Genomic DNA, 21,862 nt, shown 5'->3' on the forward strand with positions numbered 1-21,862 from the left:
GAAAGGGAAAGGGAAAGGGAAAGGGAAAGGGAAAGGGAAAGGGAAAGAGAAAAGAAAAGGGAAAGGGGGAAGAAGAAGGCAGGGAACAAACCAACACTGTGATGCAGTTCTGGTTTCTCTCTTTCTCTCTCTTACTCTCTACTTCTCTCTCTTTATAACTACCAACTCAACATCTCTGAGAAATCATTCCTGGGGAAGAAGAGAAGCATTTTGGGAAGACATTTTTGGAAATCACAGAATCACAGAATTGCAGGGGTTGGAAGGGACCTCCGACCTCCCTGCAAAGCAGGCACCTTACAACAGGCTGCACTGGTAGGAGTCCAGGCTGGTTTTGAATATCTCCAGAGGAGAATCCAACTAGGCAGCCTGTTCCATCATCCTGACTGTGAAGAAGTTCCTTTACATATTGGTGCAGATCTCCCTATTCTCCAGTTTATTGTCCTTTCTCCTTGTCCTGTCCCCACAGACCACATGTCTCTTTGAATCCCACACTTAAGATATTTATAAGCATTAATAAGATCACCTCTCTGTCTTCTTTTCTCAAGGCTGAACAGACCCAGTTTGCTCAGCCTTTCCTCATAGGGAAGATGCTCCAGGCCCTTTATCATCTTTGTGGCCCTTCGCTGGACTCTCTCCAGGAGATCTTCGTTTGTTTGTTTGTTTGTTTGCTTGTTTGTTTGTACCAGGCAGCCCAGAACTGGGTATAGTACTCCAGGTGACACCTGACCAGGGCAGAGCAGGGGGGGAGTATCACCTCTCTTGACCTGCTGGTCAGACTCCTTTTCATGCACCCCAGGATCCCATCGGCCTTCTTGGCCACCTGCACACACTGCTGGCTCATCAAACATTAGATGGGATTACAAGAAAAGAGAAGTGTTGCATTATTGCCCACAAAGGCTGAAGAGAAAGAAGAAAGAGCAGCTGAAGATACCTTTGTCCTCAGCAGTTTGAGGGAAGCACTAGTTGTTTGCAAAAGATTCTATTAACAGCAGTAGCAAGAAAACATAATTTCAGAAAATTTTCAATTAGCACATTCACTGTGCAAAAACAGCACATAATTACTTTTCAGGGGTACAGATTCAGTTCTTTGTCATTTTCAGCCTAAAACTCCATGCTCTGTTCTAAGGCAGCTGTCAAGAAAAATCCAAACCAACTTTCAGCACGTTGCAGAAACATACTTCTTCTTTTTTGATTGATTGATCAGGTAATTGAAACCTGACATACTATCTTCCATCCTTATTATAATCTTACGTGCAAAGTAGGTCTCCAGAGCCAAGTGTTTCCTGAATTATGTAGCAGACAATTCAGGATTTGGGTGTTGACCCATTGCTTTAGATAACAGCATATCAACCACAGAAAGTAACAGAAAAGGTGATTATTTTATATCAATCATAAACTGATTTGGAGCACATCTGGAGTTTTTACATCAATCCACAGGGCTTCTAATTTATAAAGTTAATGAAACTGCAATATTTCTTAGAACATAATACATAAATGAAAATTATCTGTCACTAAGAATGTTTGGAATGTTGATTTCATAGAATTATATTCTTGCTCTTGGGTTATCATTTTCTTCAGCACACATCCATGAAGATTTACTTGAGTGAAGTTCCATGACAGTTTCTCGGTGTATTTATACTACCAGATATAATGTTAGCTTGTCGGGTTAGAGAAATGGCCTCAATGCACACGGAAGGTACGCTTGATTTTTCTGATATTTATCTTCATCTTTACTGAGAGCTTCTCAGTCTTCAATGGCAGGGTGAGAGCAACTTCACCTGTGTGTTCAATAACTTAATGTCATGAAATGAACTGATTTGGGAATAGGAGAGTTAAGAAAGTTCAAAATTGCTCTGATACTACTCATCAAACAGCCTATTCATCCGTTTTAGTTTTTCTTTCCTCTTCCTTGATCAGTTCATTCTGGAGTACCAAGATTTCCTATACAAGAGGAAGAGTGCTGGGATTATGTTATTTATATAGTATTTGGAAAATATTTTTTAAGATAATGAGCAATACTAATCTCTGAGAGCTTTACCTTGCAGAAAAATTAACTTTCAGTAGCGACATACTGTTTCTGAGAAAATATTTGTTACTTCTCACTGATGTTTTTCAGAATGTTTAACCTGAAGATGCTTGATGTCTACATTAACCTACACAGAACATATGATGCAAGCATCAGCATGAGTCCTAAAAATATTTTTTTTTTTGGCAGTGGGACATGTCATATTCATCTATATGCCTATTCTACGTTGAAAGATTTACTGCAGTATACTATGAAACCAGCATACAAACAGGGAAACATTTGTTATCTGCAGATGCAATGGTGGTAAGAGAGCTATAAGCTAATTTTAGTAACATCTGATTACCTGCTATGTTTGATAAATGGCATTCAGCTGAACAGTCTGAGTGTCATTATAAACAACTTCTCTTTAGTGTAATCACTGGTGGATCAGGAAAACAAAATCTATACTTCTGCAAAACCATGTTGCAGTGTTACAGGAGATATAAACTCTCTGGTTTGCTTCTTGGGTCTTTGCATATAAAAGTATTACTAACAAATTCTTAGTAAATTTGCATAGCATGTCTTAAGAAGAAGGCTGTGTCAGTCAGACACAAAGCAGAAGAAATTCAGAAAAATTCAAAGGTGGAAAATGGAAAAAAATTGCAAAACTTTGAATTCCCTTGACATCTGGATTGAAGTCCTAGTGAAAAATTATGCTAGAGACTGTTCTTCAGGCTGCAATAAAATTAGGAAGAGAATTAATCGTAAAGGTGGCTGAAATGTGGATATGTTTAAGTTGTAATCCAAATAATCAAAAGGTTTTTTTTATGTTGGACACCAACAGGTGCTGCTGCAGCACAATGTGAGAATGCTTTATTTCCTCCCATTCATATCTCATTGCCAGACTTTCTCTAACCTCTAACAGAAAACTTGTGTTTGTCCTATTCCTTTCTCTTAACTTCAAAGAATTGATCAGCCTGCATCCAAAGCTTCCCTTCTTCTCCAACAAGCGTAATTGCTCTTTCCCCCTCTTCCAGGTCAAAGCCATCTCTAAGAAGTTTATCATCCCATTTTCTTCAGGCCTGCAGAAGAAATTTGCATTTTCTTCAAGACTGCCAGCACAAAGAAGCCTTCCTTTTCCTGCTCCTCACTTTCTGGTTTATTCTCTAGAGATAGTACATCACTGCTACACTTGACATTTCTGGCAGCTATTGAGGCAGTGATTTAAATGAAGTCCTTATTTTTGCATAAGATTTGCATAAGGTCAAAATTACAAACCTATGCTGCAGGCTGAAAGAATAACTGACTGCTAGAGATTTCCCTGATGCCAGCTCAGGAGCAGGTAGTGGCTCCTAGTTACCCTTCAGATGGAGCAAATGTTGAATTAGCCGAAGTGTAACAGAAGACTAGTAGGGAACTCACAACAGAATAAATAGAAGAAATGCATATCTGTCTTAAGACTTGTGTGGGCAACAAATTGGGCAGGCTCAGTTTCTTCAGATATCCCAACAAGAATCTCTCCTCTCCCTCTCTAAAACAAGTCCTGTTAATTGTAGCAGAATCCATCTGTGAATGATCTGTTTGCCTTTCTGGTGCAAACCAATGCCATAAGCTGGGCTAGAATGAGACAGAGTCAAAACCCTCAAAGTTTTTTATTAGTCACAGTTTATTCCTGAAATGGGATGAATTCAAAGCATTTCTTCCTTTTCTGGTAGGACTGTTAGGAATTCTCTGAACTCATGCAAATGCATGTACCTAACCATCTTAGCTCTGTCAACATAGGGGATTTAAAGCTATTGTAGAGTACCTTCAAAGCCATTCCTGAAAACCTTCCAAACCCTAGCAATCAAACATTCCTCTCCTTTCTATCTGATATATTCTTAGACATTGCATAGCTAGCACCTGAGATTTTTTATGAACTACTTAATTTGTCTGTGACAGTTCACCAGCCCTGATGCTCATCACCACCTTCCTTCCTTCAACTTTCTCCTCTGACCTGTCCTTACAGACAAGTCTTGTACATGTTGACAGTGAGCAACACTGCTGATAACATTCTTTCTAAAACAGATTAACAGCCACAAATCTGCCTCAAATTTGGGGGCTGAAACAATTGATAGCAGACACCTGGTTTGACAGCTGAGGACCAATTGAGCATGCAAAGCAATTATCTTAACCTATAAATAGTGAGCAACCCAAGGCTCCCCTTTGGGCTAGTGGTGGTCCTGTTTGTGCAGGAGGGTTGAAACCAGATGATTATTGTGGTCCTTTTCAACTCCAGGCTATTCTGTAAAGTTCTCTTGTATGGTAGCTGGCTGTATAATAGGATTTTCCCTTAGCAGGGATGCTTCTTGTGGTTATGCCTGCATGAAGATCTTTTACACCTTGATATCAAGATGCTTTTCTAATTCAGATCCTTGGTAAGTGACTGACTGCTTGTTCTAGACTTTGTTAGCTTCCCTATGATCACCTCTTAGATTAGTAGTTTTAGGCTTTTCTTAGCCTTGCTAAGGTCACATCTTGTTTGATTTTTGTGCATGTAATTCCTTAAATGTAAACTGTTGACAAAGTCTGAATCTAGAAATGAATTCAGCTGTACTCAGGCTCAATGATTACAAAACAAAGTAATGTTATTTTGCTGTATGAACTATGTGACTGTTTATGGGTCTGAACTTTCACTGTATTTAAAGTCACATTAACTCCAGTAGCATGTCTGATCTATGCAGAGCTTTCAAGTGATCTTTCTGAGAATTTATGTATTACAATAATAATAAAGCAAAAGAAAAGATCTGATTTTCTATATTGATCCCTTACAGCAGACAGATTGTGTCTGTGGCAGTTTATGCAGTGTACTTTGTACATGAGAAAAGTATAGACACATTTAAGTATCTGGAAAAATGGAAAGCCAAATAAAATAGGTAAACAAAGATGATAGGTTTGTAGCATATAATTCTTCCAAGTTTTCTGTGTCTACTAACACAACAGAGAACAGACAAGCTAGAAGATCTTTGCTACTTCTCCAAATTACCTTGCAAATATAACTAACTAATTTAAGAGGGGTTGGAGGAGGAAGTCTACTACATGTTACTTGAAGAAATATTGCTATCAGTAAATTAAAAATGTATGACTGGAGCTGCATAGCATCTGCCTACATAAAGCTGCTTCTGTAGGTAGTGAGGGAGGCCAGAGGACTGAAACAATGAACCGCAGATGGATCATGCAAATTGTTCAGACTTGTACATTTAATACTAACATTATTTTCAAGTCCTGGAAATCTAAGAGTGAGGCTTTGTTCTTGATGATATCTCTACTGTTTAATTTCCTATTGCTGAACAGTTCAGTTACTGCTTGGTTATGTGTAGCTGTATGGAGGAGAACTGTTATTAAACATTTGTTCAGCATTTATTTTACCTCTCTCTTTATTGCTGTTGACACTGAGAAACAGGATAAAATGAGAGAGGATATTCAATAGAATAGAATGGATTTTCTCAATAAAGCTTTAATTTTATATATGTTTTTTTCTGGGTCTTTCTGTTTTCTAGTTCAAGCCTAAAAAAGAAGGTGGGCTTCAAATAAAAGAGCGTGTAGGTCAACTTGAAAGAGCTCTGACTAGTATTCAGTATCTGGCCAATTACCCAAAAACAGAACTTTCTACTTACTTACTTGCTTATGTTTGAATACATGTATGAAGTACCTAATAAATTACTAACTGCTTTTCTTGCATGCTAAATTACTGTCAGTTCACATACTAGGTTTTATTTTGGGCTTCATTTCTATTAATATGAGTAGGATTTTTCAAATACTTTTTCTTTTCTGGAGTAGAAACATTGTATCCTAATACTTGGACTCTGGTAAGAGTCCAATTGACTCCTAATTGACAAGTTCTAAGATTGATTTATATACAATTTATCATAATGTCACGCTGAATTACTACAGAAAAGCACAATATGTTTGTCTTAAGCAGCGTGCTCAGTTTCAGGGACCAAATCCTATCTTCTTCAGTCATAAGACAGCTCTTACTCATCCTTATTTACCACACTGTTCAAGATATCTTGAGTTGCCTATCCAGGTAGTGTTATTGGAAAGCTTGTGTTCTACTTGAGAATATCTTTTAAGGATGGTTTTAGCCAGTAGTGAAGTAAATTAGGGCTTGCTGAGGGCTGCCAGATAAAGATAAAGCTGTTTGATACCTCAAATCATGTGAAAAAGTCAGCAAACGGCATGGCTCTGAATGAGAGCTGTTTGAGCATGCTGCTCCCATCTGCCTATAATCACTGCTGCTTCCCTCAGTGGAACACTTTATACTGCAGGATTGTGTTGATCAGCAGCAAGTAGCTGTTATGAAAACTAGTGTCTGCTCTGGCCCTTTTCTTTTTAAATTGGCAGCAACTTTGGGAAACTATTTTTGTTTGCAGGCACATGAATTTTAAAGGAAAAGGTTGCTACACTGTCCTTCTTGGTCAGATTGATTTCTGTTTTAAGAAATAATTATTCTTTATACTTTCTCCTGTCTTTCATTAATCCTTCAGTCTTTTCTAAAATATTTCTTGAGTAATCTTATATGTTGAAGAGGCATGTAAATAATAATAATATATATTGATCTCTGATAGTTATTTTACACTTAAACAGAGTTGCAGTGAGCTCACACATTGATCCCTTCTGCAGTTTCCAAACATCAGCTACAGTTCATCAAGTTAAAAGGTATTGCTGGCCTATGCAGGTGAACTCCAGTCTATTGAGCTTCTTACAGGTGGAATTCATCAAGCTGCTCGCTGGAGAACAAACTGGTTGGTAGCTGGGATCCCATTCATGATGTGACACACCTCTGTTGTCTTTGCCACAATATGCTTCATAAGATGAATAGAGTTTCTTCACTATACCACAAAAAAGAAAAAGAGGAAGAAGAAAAAAAAAACACACACATACAAAACAAAAGAATAGGCCATGACCTGTATCTTATTTGTACCAGTGCTGCAACTGGTAAATTTCCTAGTGGTAAAGATAATGCACGAGTACAAACTGTCATGAAAGAAAGCTCCTGTTATTTGGATTTAATCAGCTGGAAATTTACATTGTGAGTTAATTGTGCCTGGGGTCAGTCTGTCTTACAAAGCAGAACTATTTCGTCTCTCTCAGACATCAGCAAAAGAACAGAATAGCATAAATGGATTAAGATACCACTTCTAACCCGCAATTAGCAGCAGGAAAACACTCAATCATAATCAATTCTTTTTAATCTACCTTTCTGTTCAGTAAAGCATTGAACTTGGTGCTTGAAGGTCTTTTCCAGCCTAAATATAAATCAGAGGAAAGATTTTTTCAAATGAAGTCTAATTTTGATTTGGAATATGCCCTGGAGTTTTTGAATCTGGCAGATATCAAGCTTTCTGTCAGAGTTTATTGCTTTATTCTTATGAATGGCAACTAGAAGGAGATGCACTGAGATTCTGAAACTCATAAGAAATATTGAGCAGAACTGGGAGACCATCAGTCTCCTTGTATGCTTCCTTTTCTTTTCCAGACATCTGGCACTTAAGTAGAACATGGTGTGATTTTTTTTTTTTTTTTTTTTTTCTTTCCCATGGCTCTATAAAACTTCTACCTGAAAATTCTACTCATCTTGGCTGAGATAAAACAAGCTAACCTTTAACAAGTTGATGTTATCTTTTTTCTGCATGGTTAAGAAAAATGCAATTTTTTTAGATGCATGCAGAGCACTGTACCACCACTGTGTTGTGAGTGAAACAAAGAGCGAAGTTGAGCTGTCCACTGCCTAAGAAAAGTCTTGACAGAGCACTGACTCTGCCTTACCCTAAAGCAACGGAGCCATATCATTCAATATGTGGAAGTGGTGAAAAGGAAACCCTTCATGTTATAGCACTTAATTCTGTATTAGCATTGAGTGATGAGGGACCTAAATTACTTTACAAAATTGGAACTCTCAGCTATCTCCTTGTTACTTAATATTTAGAGCTTTGATGCTTCAAATTCTGAGTAATTAATTGCTAGTTAAACACCCAAGATCTTACTTTATATTGAAGATACATTTGCATTGCACGTGTGTGGTGCTTTATTCCTTTTCTAATCTGATGGATTCCTAAAAGAAACATAGAGCTGGAGACCTTCATGCAGACAAAGGAGCAGCTCCTAGACAGCATACATAAACTAGCTTTGCCCTGGAATAACCTATACTGTCATTGCCAGCTTAGATATACAAAAAGGGACATCATGACTCATCCACCACTACTGTGTGAGCAAAAAAGAATCATCTCAGTAGTGCACAATTATAGACATTGTTGCTAGAAAAACCGAAGCTGTAGGATTTTTTGGCATTTTTAACCAGATAGATAAAATGTCTGAAAATCAGAATATGACAGGTTGTATGCTTCCTACCAATTCCTCCACCTGTTAGACAAAATGTCTACTGATATAGTTATAATGTATATGTATCACTTCAGCAGTTGGAATAACTTTTTATTTTTTTTTTTTTTTTAGCAGGGACAATATGAGCAGCTTAATGCTCTTGTCTGAATCAGAACTTGGGCAATATGTATTTTTTTTAAATGTAAGTTGTTATTATTACTCATCTCCTACAGTAATATTCCTTCAGTAATAAATGTATTGTGGACAAAGAATATTAATGTAAATGAAGTTGCTGTGATAGTTTACCTTTGGAGCAATGCTTCCATTTTCCCTTTGCATAGCTATTGATCAATCTCCTGCATCAAATCTGTATTGTTAGGGTAGTTTGGTTAGGTCATGGTTGGACTTGATCTTCAAGATCTTTTCCAACCGGAGCGATCTATGATTCTATATCAGTAACAACACTTATTCTAACATCACTGTCTGTTATGACTTCAAAAGGCAAACTGCTAGAGCTACTGTGAATGAAATTATCTGGTGGAAGACACTACATGGTTATACTGTTTCTAGTCAGTGGCAACAAGAAAAAAGACATTGTCACCTGTGTGCAGCTGCAAATATTGAGCTGAAAGTGTACTCTTCCAGTCCACAGTCTCTCTCATGAATATTTATGAGAACATTATGCACCAAGGAAGTTGTTAAAAGCCTGAACATCCAGCAGATACAAATCCATCATTACCACTGCAAAATCTTGCAGGCATTTGAACAATCTATTTTCTTAACAAATAGTTTAAGAGGTGTCTTTTTTTTTTTTTTTAAATCATCATGAATATCTAAGTTTATGACTTGGAGAGGCTGTTGGTTATATTTTTGGACTACTGTAGGATTTAGCAATTGGACTTTTGCCAGTGTGTGTTTGGAGATATTAAGGGCACTGGCCCACACCTGGAAAGGGATGTTCTCCAGAAACAGACTTTAAGACCTGCTATACGTGGAAGGAACTCTACTGCTAATGGTTAAAACTTCTCGTTGTCACTGTCAGTCTGTCTCTTGTGATATTTTGCACTTGAACAAAATGTTTCACAGCTGTCTGTATGGCCAGAAGGGAGAGTCTTTGTCATTTGGGATGTGAGCAGCCAGGAAAAGAACATCTTATTTTAAAGGCTATAACTGCAGGTGTAGAAACAGACCGCTTTCTTCACCACAGAAGTTGCTCAAGGAAATAGGTATTTGCTAAGTAATATTGCATGACTCTTGTCTATTCTTAATGTCTTTAAAGCTTGTACCAGTCTTCAACCCTTAAAAAGATATTTCTTTGCCAGCATTGATTTGCCACTGCAAGAGAAAACATTGCACTTAGCTTTACCTTTGTAGGAATATTGGCCAGTAAGTTTTCCCATTTTAATTTGTGATGAGGGGAGAGTGAGCAAGTTTGCATGCAGTGTTACTGTGGGGGTTACAGAAGGCATACTGTTTTGACATTACTGATGGATGCTGTCTCTAGATATCCTTACAAAGAAAAATTGTACTAGGCTTGTTAAAATTGTTTTCCAAAATCTGTACTAGCAATGCAGATGGCTTTTCTGTCATCTTTCTTGTCATGTGTGAAATGAGTCTCTACCTCACTGACTCCAGCTGCTCATCTGTGACCATTTCTGTTGCTTTATATCGTGGAAGGCATGAAGACATGCTGTGACAGGCTCTCCAGAATACAAGTGTGCAGAGGTCTGCCACTTTGGCTGAAAAGCTGTATTTTTTTCTCCTACCTGTTTTCCAAGTTACCAGCCTGAGGATGCTGCCCTAATTACTGTTTATGTTATAAGGTTTAGGAGATTTTTAGTAAGATTTCACTTTTGTGCTTTTTACAATCTAGTTTGGATGTTTCTTCATGCATGAAAGTAATATTCTTCTCTCTGACAAATTACATTCTAAAGCACGTTTTATTGCACTTAAGCTAAAAATTTATGGGTTGTCAAACTTAGCAGTCACATATTAAAACTCCAGGCAGAAAAAGCAGCATCTCTTTAACCATTTAGTTTTTCCAGACCTCTAATAGCGTACCTTGTGTTGGTGAAGTGTATAATGAACTGTCAGCAGTACCAGACTAATGTCAGAGCAGGCTGTTGACATACTAGAACTGTCCAGCAAACATTGTATTTAAGTAATGCATGACTTCATTTCTTCTCCCTTAAGGAAGAAGGTGGTCATTAATGACACCTACATGACAACTGAATCAGCAGCAGGTGACTCCTGAAATGTCTTTTAGGGCAACTGTTAAAATGCTGTTTTTCTGTGTCACTGTAACAGAGCATTTATATGGCACACATCTCTTTGTCTAACTAGATTTTGCAAATATCACTTTTGCAAACCTTAATGAAGAACTGAAGCAATTCTAGGTTCACCGAACTACAGGGAATTGTAGTATAATTAATTTGCTAATAAGTGCAATGCTTTTTGTGGCATAAAATGTAATCTTTAGTATGTGATTGCAGAACCACACCACCAAAGTAAATAAAATTCCTCACTCTTCAAAACTAATATTTCTGGGAAAAAAAAAAGATTAGTTCTGTCCTCTTTATCATATTTTTGCAGTTGCACAGCTGTGTGATTGTTAAACTAGTGACAAATTGGGCCAATGTAGCAAAATATTTCCTTCCTTGATTGCAAATATAACTAAAATATACCTCACCTGAGATACTCAGGTGCAGTGGAGACCCTTAAGTATCTGATTGTGAGGTAATTAATTTGCACTCAACCATCAGCAGTGAATGTACAAAACTGATACTGGTAATTAAGCATAATAGGATGGTTCACATAACTAAAATCAAGAGGATGGGAAGCATATATGGCATTTTCACCTTAAGTGTCTCAGCTTATGACTCTTCAGTTCAGAGAATTTCCCAAGACCAGCATGCTTAGGAATCGTGCACAGTACAGTTAGGAGGCATCACATTCCATTTGGCATTCATGTTCACTGCCAGAGAGCAAGAACACTGGTTTGTTCTCTTCAAAAAGAAGGCATACAGAGAAGTAGCAGAACATTTCTATTTGCAGTCTTTTGAATCATGTCTACGTACATTCTATCTCATCTCTGCCTCTGGTCCCTAACAAGCAAGCTACAGGCTCTTCTAATATGTTTCCATGTTAAACAAATGTCATCACAGTATAATGCTTAAGTGGGAAGAATAATGGGAATTAATGGGAATTAAGCATGATGCTGAACTATAGTATTTGGGATGGCAAGCTGAGAGTCAGCATGCCTGTCCCCCACTCCTGTCCTAGTAACTTATTCATGCTGTCTGTCTTGTGACAGCCTTGCTTGGAGCTGCCTCCCACCACTGCCTCCTGCAGATATATTCCATAACAAAGCAGCATCTGCTTATATGCATTTTTGTGTAGGATCAGATTCACTGCACATGCTCAGAGGACACCTACTGCATGGAGACCTGCAGGTGAGCCAGGCAAGGGAAAGCCTGTTTTGTGGTTCACACAGGGTGTGTAGGAGGGAGCTGTCAGGTCCTGTCAATGATGAGATGCAGAGGTATGGCCAAGGCAGATCATTAGTCAGCTTTTCATTTAATAAAAGACTTTTACTGCCTTTCAGAGAAGGTGGTTTGGAAAATCAATTTTGGATGAGGTCTTTCTTCATAAGCCTATTTTTTTTTTCATTTTTGGAGTTTTTTAATCTATACCTGAAGTCATAATTTGCTCTAATATCACATATATGTATCCCATCAATACATTTTTCACTGCAGCATAAGCTTAACTACTTTGCTCTTTCCTTTAAGAAAAAGGCCAGGGGATGAAGCTTATTAATAAATCGCTCTGGGAAAGTAGTCACGTGGCGTATGCTTCACACAGCAGTACCTCTAGCTTTTTGCAGTGGGCTGCCCAATCTGCTGGGGCCGTGGGCCCTCAGACTAGGGTCAGCCTGAGGTAACTGTTTAGTATCCATCCACTGTTAGAAGCTGCTTTCTCACCAGCAAAAACAAGTTGCAGAGTGCAGAACGATCTTCTCACTGCTGTCTGCATCCTGTTCCTGGAAGAACCTGGTTATGCTTGAGACCCAAACATCAAGGTTGTTCACAGACAGTGCTGGGGAGTGTCATTCAATCTGTCTCAGGGAAGGATCACAACACTTCAGAGCAAGGGTAATTTTGAGGTCTCACAGTGTGCTGGCAGGTCGGATTGACATCTGGGATGAGCTAATCAGACTGTTAGCATAAAAGCCTAGCTATTTTTATTTTTTTTTTCAGTTACTGAGTCTGTCTTGAAGGGGTGACAAATATAACTACGGATTTTTTGCTTAGCTTCCTAATACTGAGTATACTGGAAAATCAAGACTCCTCTTACCTACATTTTTTTCTAAAAACAGTCAGCTTAATCTTTTTGGACTCACAGCCTATACATCACTTCCAGAGGTTTATGTAGTTTATAGTCTGATTACTCATCATTTTAAATCTTAAGTCAAATATGCATTTTTCAAGTCCAATAATGGCAAATACTAAAATATCATTAACAGCCTAGTAAGTTTTATCTGAGTTCAGTGTTTTATTACTGATTTAAAGGAGAACATGACAAAAATAAATACTAGTATTCTAAGTTCTGATCAATTCCAGGCTCCAGTTAGAAATGCTCAGGCCTGAACATCTAGTAATGGCCTTAAGTTGCACTGGGGAAGGTTCAAGTTGGATTTTAGGAAAGATTTCTTCTCAGGAGGAGTAGTAATGCACTGAAACAGGCTGCCAGGGAAGTAGTGGAGTCATCATCTCTGGAGGCGTTCAAGAAACATGAAGATGTGGCACTGAGGGACATGGTTAGTGGGCATGGTGGAGATGTGTTGATAGTTGGACTAGATGATCTTAGTGGACTTTATTGTTCTGCTATTCTGACATTTTTTAGATAGTGGCTGTGCAGTAACCAGCTCTCGTAATCACTTTTTTTTTAAAACGTAACTTTCTCAACTGTAGCAATTTTGCAACATCTGCCTTCTTTGGAAGATTGTTGCATTTGCTGCTGTCTTTCATTTTATTTTGTCTGTGATTTGGTGTTAGGCAGCCCTTCTAGTTTTGTAAGTTATGCATGTCCTGCAGTGTATTCATTGTTCCAGGTCACTAACAAGTAAAGAGAGAAGACTACAAGTCTAACCAATTCAGAAGCTCTCATTCTCATTACAAACTTCCACCTGATTCTTAACTCTTTCCAATTTCTTTCTCCAAGTATTAGTAAGTTTTATCTCACTGAATATTGACTTGCACTTTGAAACCTTAAATATTAGCTCTGCCTGAGATACTGCACTGGAAAATATCTAATGCAAACTTAACCAAAGTTCCAGTGCAACTTAACCAAACACATTATGTCTCTCTTCTCCCACATCCCTTCTGATGCAGTATTCACAAAGGCATTAATCAGGTTCGTTAACTATGCCTGCCCTTTCATAATAGACAGCAGCAGCCCAGCCTGAGCATGAGATCTGTAGCTAATTTAGCAGAAAGAAACCTTTCAGAGTATGCTGGAAGGCCAGTGAAGTGTATAAGCATAAGATTAGAGAAAGAGACCCATGCTGAAATGTGAAAATGAGGGAGACCTGTGTGAAGACTTTGGCTGAGTTCCATCACTACACACACTGGGTGGGAAAACAGCTCTGGCATGAAATGATCATTGCCTACTTAGTAGTGCCAGGGAACTCAAGGATTTTTGCTTGCCATTTATTTCAAGGAAACAAGAATAATTTGTTCTACTTTTCTACAGGATAACACAGGATTCATCCATCATGCACCATATTTTAAGTTCTCAGAAGTAAGTTAAATATAAAAAAAAAAAAAGTGATGTGTTGATGTATGACAATTATTTTAGATATGCAGAGAAGAGGAGCTACTAGCAGATCAGACCCCCAGCTCCAGAGCTGCTGGAGCTGTCAGTTTTAATGTTTCAGCAGGAGATAATTTCACTTATTTTGAGAGTGTGTGTGTGTGACCAGGGAGGCCAAGAGCTCTTGTTCCTTTCCATTATTCAGTTTTTTGAACTGTGCGTATTTCTTGTGGGTAAAATGTTTCCAACTGTTCAATCACAGCAGCCTGTGAGAATGAGCTGCCCCTCAGGTCCCATATGAGGTGTATGTAGATGACACGTGGGCATGACTGTGGGATTGTATGGGCTGGACTTGGTGTTGGAACGGGCTGAGCTGTGCTCTGCTTCTCAGAAGATGATTTGGGCTGGTTTCTTCTCTCCTTTCTGCTCTTAGTATGGCCTGCCTTGGAACTGAGTTGACAACCCACATGCATGCTGTTCTGCCTTGTACCATGGAGACATCTCACTGACAAGGACACAAGACAGTTGTTGGACAGGCCAATATGTTGGACCTTGTTTGTCATCTTATGGTACAGCAGAAATCAGGTCCCTGGTTGTGCTGGTGATGGAAGTGCTCAGCACATGGTTGCAGAAATACATAGCTGAGGATGCACATCTACTTGGCAGTAGACATTCTTACTGAGAACAGAGTTGTATCAAAAAATAATAACAAAATTTCTTCCTATAAATATTTCCTGTATTACATATTTCATACTACTCACATTCCCAAGAACTCCAGAAGATACGAAGCTTTTTGGATAAGACTGTTGTGGGGAAGTGATGTCTGAACTAATTCTGTAGAAAGAGTGTGGTTAGCAATTGTGGAAAAAATATTCTAAAATACAACTATTCCATGGAATATTAAAAATACACAAGTGCTTTTATCACAGGTATACTATAATTTTTTCTGAATACCAGACGTCTAAGGTCTTGACTGAATGACTTAACAAAGCTCAGTTAATCTAGGGATAAAAAGGAATTTGTTGTCTGAAGTGCTTCTCCACTACCACATGAATACTTGGGGATTTTGGATAATAGGATAGTGGAGGGACTTCCAGATGTAATTTGAAGGATCATAATAATGATGCTGCAGAAAAGCTCCAAAAAAACCCACTACTTCATGGTCACAAAACACTCATGTTCAGTATTTGCATTTTACATATTTACATTTTAGTTAATAAATCATCCATTAAATACTGAGTGCTTGTATTCAAGAAATTATCAGTACTTGGGGTTCTGGACTGTCAAGATGAGTATACCATGAGATTCCAAGTATCTGCTTTGACTCTGAGGCATGTATAATGAGATGATCTACTGCTGAATCAACAGAGGGGCAGAGACAAATTTTTTACATGGTTAAGAAATTTCATATACGTCTTACCTACTTTTACACATTAAGTGCTGCTTGCCCAAGAGAAGTGGAATGTGACAGATGGCCTCACAATCAAGAAAAAATGTATGAAAGTGCCCAGATTAAGAGGTTTTTTTTCATTTATATCTTCTAACATAGATGTTTCTATCTTACTGAATCTTTGGATGGAGAACTCCTGTTGCTCTTTATGTGGTATTACTGCAAAATCAATTGTCTGGAACATACTTGCAGAAAATGAAAAGTTATCCTACAACATCATCCTAAAAGTTGTACTCATTTGAAATTAGATGGAGTATGATCTTATTTCACATCAAAATCAGGTCATTTTCAACCAGTGCCAAAGACAAACTTTGTTTTGCTCTTCTCTGTGCTTACCACGTAGCACAGAAAATTAGTTCACAATATAACTTAAAAGGTATGCAAACAATCATTTTCAGTACACTTTAAAATTTATCTGTAGGGAAACAGGAACTTGTTTGTGACAAAGCCTTAAATCTTGATGTTCTCTGCATCATGGTATATATCTCTATGATCCAGCAGGCGCTTGAGGTAAGATTACACAGTTCTAGGAATCAGGCATCTAGATCTGCCTAAGCAAGAAGCTGTACTTCTCATACATTGTCCTCATCTGCTTTACAATAGTAATCTGTATTATTATTGCTTTTGCAGTGCTTCTAGCACAGATTTCTTAGATCTATTTAACCGCTGTACGAAGAACTGTTGTTAATTTCCATCTAGGTTAATTTTCCCAGTTTCTTATATTGTAAAATACTACAAATTAAAAACCCCTATCATTTTTAAAGTTGTTTATTATTTTACCAGTTCTTATTATGGACAGCTATGGTTGACTAAACTATGTACCATTTTCTGAAGCTATCAGATAGCTATGACTACTTTTAAGCCTTCCTTTCTTCTAGCAAAATATCTCATAGAAATAGTGCTGATTTCCTAGGAATAAAACTTTATTGCTATCCAAGTATATTAACTTCAGTCTCTGAACCTCTGAGTCTAGAACTGGAGATAGAAACAGCAAGACAAGAGAGATGCTAATTGAGGTGTAAATGCCTACAGATAATTCTATTTGTTTGTTTTGTTGATTCAAATTTCTTAGCTTGGTGTTAGTGATGCAGTAGTAGGAAGAATTTATGTGGTAACGAGGCTGGTAGTGAGGTGAGATAGTATACTCTGCAGCAAAACAACATGGAATGGGATTTAGAATCAGGGCTGGAAAACAGACATGTACCATTTAAGACTTCTTCACTCAGACTTAATTAGAGAAGTCCTCATTGAGTTTGTTAAAATTCTGTAAGAGTAGGGAAAGTCTCCAATGAATATGTATAGGGAAAGCAAGCTATGTGACTGCTCTGTGATAAACACAGGCATTACAGCTATTCCATCCTTGAAACAGCCATCTCTCAAAGAAACATCATTATGGACAAAAATACTAAGTACAGCACGGGGGGTAAGTTCATATACAGTAGCAAGACAGTGTCAGTCAGCAGCCATTCCTAAAGTATTATGAAATGAGAATTTCAAAGTAACAAAGAACTTTTAGAATGTTTCATTTTAACACTAAAGAGCAATAATTACTATTATCAAACTCTTTGTGTTTTAAAACTGCATACTTTTTTTAAGAATGATGCACTGAAGTAAACTACAGGCAATTCAAATCAAGCAGTGTAATCCTGGGTTATAACAAACTTTAGAGTTTGTTTCCATACCTGTTGTTCGCCTGACTAAATATTAAAGATTTAAAGACCTGAATATTATATCTACATAGTTTATATATGTGAAGTTACATTTTTAGAACTTTATGTCAAATTTTTTTTTATGAGATCTGTCTTTCTCTAGCTATGGGGTCAATGTGGCATATACTGTTTCAAATACAGATATTCTTCAGTGGAAAACAGACATAAATGAAAGAGACCTCCAACTAAGATTTCATTCCTCTGAAATTTTCATGTGGGAAAACTGTCATTGCTGCCATCCTGCATCTAATTTGATCTACTTTGCAGATTAAACACAATGGAATTTACAAGTATACATATTTATATTGCAAACTCATTACAATTAATATAACAGGAGTGGAAACACAACGCGTCTCCATACAGATCAACTGTGCAGATCTCTTGTTAATTCTTCCATTTCTTATCTGATTCTGACATGGGGAACACAGCATACCCAGTACTAGCCATCAAATTTTAGGTCAGTTTTGAAAGAAAAACTTCACAGAGCAATGAGCCTTTGCATGCAAGAGCAGCCAGTGGACTGAAAGGGAGATGAGGCAGAACTGAATTCAGAGTCTGAAAAATCATCAATGAGAGAGCTCTGGACAAAGGAAAATAATAATGTGAGGAGCTGAAAAAGACAGATACTGGGCTTGCAGCCAGCTGAACTGCATCACTTACCTGAAATATTTTTGACAAGTTGTCAAAGAGGGCTTGTCCAGCACTGACTTTGTGCTTGACACCTCTGACTGTGCCATTTTTGCTGAGAATGTTGACTCGCTTTGTACCAAAACCCTTCTCTTTCGTGGCTCGGACTAAAATGAGTAAGTCATCCTGCTCATTTTCATTTTCATCACACTCAGAGCCACCATGCCCATTCTGCTGGCCCTCCACCTCGCTCAGCCGGCTGGTCTGGTCAGTCTCTGAGCTGCTGGTGTATTCAGAGTCCAGTGAGTCGGTGGCTTCCCCATCAGCATAGACCTCCTTCAGCACCCGGCCACTGTGTGAGGATGCCACACGGAACCGCACTTTCCTTGACAGCCTCTCATTTTCCGCCTTCACCTCACCCTTAAACATGGTCTCTTCTACTGATATAAGCAGTTTGCATTGTTCCAGGGTGGTGTCCATCGGGTCTGCCAGTTTGTCACGCTTAACAACAATACCAGCGCTGTTTTCTTCTGATGAGGATTCTCATATTAAGCCAGAGAGGATTCCCAAGAACCTACGCTGCTATTCAGCACTTAATAATGAATGTGTTTGTGCTATGGTTACCTTTAAACTAAAACCTGTAAAATGATATCATCAATTAAATATTAAAGAGCCATTGTGTAGTTTTTAGCACTAAGGAAGAAAGGGAGAAATTGTATTATTTGAATAAAAAGTCAGAACTGTACATGACGAACCCAGACAAAGACATTCCAGAAATTTGTGTAAATGCAATTTTTGTTTGCTGAAGAAGGCAAAAAGGAAGCGTTTTCCACAAGATCTGTAGATGCATGGCTGTTCATGCACATTACACCTGAAGTGAAAATTGTCATCCTCAACACTGAAGAGGAGTTGGTGATGGGAACACCTTTCATTTCTATGCTTGATTCACCTACCAGCCATACCTCAGTCACCAAAATTTTCTTTTTGTGTAAGCTTACAGCAATTAGGAAGAGAGCCATGACTCAGTGTTCTGTGATGCTGGCCTTCTCACAGACTAACAGAGCAGAAGAAAATTAGTCACAATTTGCTACAGAATAACACAGTGATATTAAATGGAATTAAGCCACTGCTATTATCACACAGTTACCATGGCTCTATGTTCTTGTTTTTCTCAAAGGGCTTCACCAAGGGAACGTGAACAAACGAATAGGAGAAAACTAATTAATTGGGGCAACAAGCGGCAAACAAAGAAATGAAGGACCACAGTAAGGTGAGCAAATTCTGTCACCACAACAAGTCATAAGCAGAGCTTGGAGCAATATTGAGCACCCTACTACAGGTATATATATATAGTATAAATGCTGTAGAAACTTCAAGTTTCTGGATGTCTATTCAATATAATGTTGTAAAACATATGAACACAAAGCATGGAGACCCATACTTACAGTGCTTTACTTTCATTTTCTCCATCTGAAGTAAAATGCATATAATCACCTAGAGCAGCATCAAAAATAACATTCCTTTCCCAGTTTCCTGGCAAATGTTCCCTATGCACTCTCTAAGCTTTATTTTCTCTCTAGCCTCATGAATAATGAATGGCTTTCTGAAGCCTGAGCCCCTCAGACAGGTATAGGCAAGAAATGAGTCCCTAGATGCTCAGCTATTCCAGAATGATAATACATGAGCAGCTGCAGAGCTTCAGGCATCTGAGGAGGCTTTCTGGACAAGATTTTGGAAATGTGAGCTCCAATCATTCAGCAATTAGATGGCAGTTATTGCAGCTTTCTTTTGAACAAGAGACATTAAATGCTGCACTTCTGCCCAAAATCACACTTCTTCAGAAGAAAATATGAAATTACTTATTTTTCACCTGTAAAACAGGAACACAATTTATTAGTGGCACTTTCTAGCATTAGTAGTTGCCATATTTCTTTCAAAAAGGAAATGTCACTACATTAACAGCTGTACCTATTTCGCTGTATTATCAACTGTGCTATCAACTACATTAGTTTGCTACATTATCAACTAATACTACTAACACAGAAAAAAATAAGTAAAAATAATAAGTTATTGGAGTTGAAACTAACTTTTATTCATCTTTCAGAGAATAAAAATGGTCAGTACTAATATTGCACGCAGATACCTTCTGAAATTCATTTTAGGGGGTGGATTGATACTCATTGTAATATAGCTGCTTGCCCACAGGAGATTTGATAGCAAATATTGTTCGTTATTACTAAAAGCTGACTTTGAATTATTAGCATTTCATAGCAGAATGGTTGTTTCAAAATATCTTTTATGTAATTACCCAAATAGGGCCAGAAGGTACCTAAATAAGACACTGAGCCTGTTGCCTACGCCAAAACAGGCTGTATCATGGTATTATATGATTATCAGTGTAATCTCCTCTTAGAAATCTGCTGAAATTATCTTCTTCTTACTATTCTTTTTTTTTAATTAAATAAAATATAAGTGCTTTGCAATGAATTGCCACAAGTAAAGAAATCTGAGCTTCTGCAACAGAAACATTTCGCAAAACATATTTATAATATTTTTAATCTCCTCTAAATGATGCTGTATATTTTTTAACATTGAAACCACTTTATTCTAGTTCCAGACAAAGAAAAAGTGGGAGATTTGATAATATCTAAGTGATTTAAAAAGTTAATGTAGCATTGAAGAAATATAGAATTAATTTGTACAACATTTTAAAAATACTTCAAATACTATTAATATCTTGTTCTCTGCTAGTAGGAAATTGGCTTGTCACTTAGTTTCATGGCAATCCAATTATTCACTGGAAAACATGTTTGTGTCTGGTTATGAGAACAAAAACCAACTGTATGCAGGATTTTCTCTACAAGAAAGCAGGAAAGCATAGTGGAGAATGCCCCTTGACAGAGGTATGTACACACAAGGTTTCATCTTGACATTCCAAGCTGTGTATCTTCTCTGAGTAAATGTGACTTTTCAGGGCAAGTACACATAGCCAGCAGGAAACAGATTACAGACTCTAAAGTGATTATATTCGTGACATAAGACATCTGAGAGTTCAAAGAACTGAAATGCACATTTGTACCATCTGTGGAACAAGATATCAACAAATAAAAAGGATAGAATTTGACTAAGCATCTGTCACTCCTGTATAATTAAATTTGTTCACTCCCGTAATGAATGCTGACACTAACCCTGCTTATCCACTGATGATGCATTCTGACAATTTATATATTTGTGCTTCTCATTTCCTAGCTTCTCTCAACAAAGTTACCTTCATTCAGTTATTTCTTTAAACAAAAAATTAATAAAGTCACAAGACTTGACACTAATGATATATTTCCTTCTCGTAACAATGAATCTTCTTGAAACATTTGGCTATTGTTTGTTTTTTTTTCTTCTTGGTTTGATTTTAATATTTGGGCATTGGGATGGGATGGTCAGTATATGTAAACACAAAACATGTGGAGAAAATTAGAGATTTCTCCTGAACAGAGAATCACTGTGTAGTGTAAATGCTAAGTCAGGGCTTGAATCAGTCATTGAACACCTGTTAGGAAGACAGGACCAAGCCAGGGGAGCTCAGGTGTATGCAATTCACCTGTGTCACCAGAAGGGGTGAAGCCAGGATCCATCCCTTCCCAGACCTCAGTTAAGAGTAGGCAGTGGAGCCAAGGATATCTTGTTGGAAATCCCTGCATCCCTGAGGCTTTCTGAAGGTAAGCAGATTATGTCCTTGGTTTGGTTTGGTTTTTTTCTGTGCCAACAGATGTTGCTTTTGAAAAAGTCCACGTTTGCTGCAGTCTATGACCTTGCTGCTTTATTGTTATTGCTGTTCTATCCATTGTGTTAGAGGTTTACATACTATAGGTACTACAGTTGTGTACACACTGCATCCATTCTTGG

The 21,862-nt window shown here is 37.7% G+C and overlaps 1 protein-coding gene across 1 annotated transcript in view; it reads right to left on the reverse strand.

Annotated features, from left to right (window-relative positions):
* The window catches only part of GRXCR1 (glutaredoxin and cysteine rich domain containing 1), a 33,355-nt gene extending 14,964 nt beyond the window's left edge, over positions 1 to 18,391 (reverse strand). Inside the window, exon 1 of the mRNA XM_042871108.1 lies at positions 17,996 to 18,391. Coding sequence (XP_042727042.1) covers positions 17,996 to 18,391 — 396 coding nt within the window. The remainder of the gene's footprint in view (positions 1 to 17,995) is intronic.
* Positions 18,392 to 21,862: the final 3,471 nt, after the last annotated feature.

This window comes from Lagopus leucura, unplaced genomic scaffold (assembly GCF_019238085.1).
Source record: "Lagopus leucura isolate 7727_CA_CO unplaced genomic scaffold, USGS_WTPT01 Super-Scaffold_100004, whole genome shotgun sequence".
Classification (NCBI taxonomy): domain Eukaryota; kingdom Metazoa; phylum Chordata; class Aves; order Galliformes; family Phasianidae; genus Lagopus; species Lagopus leucura.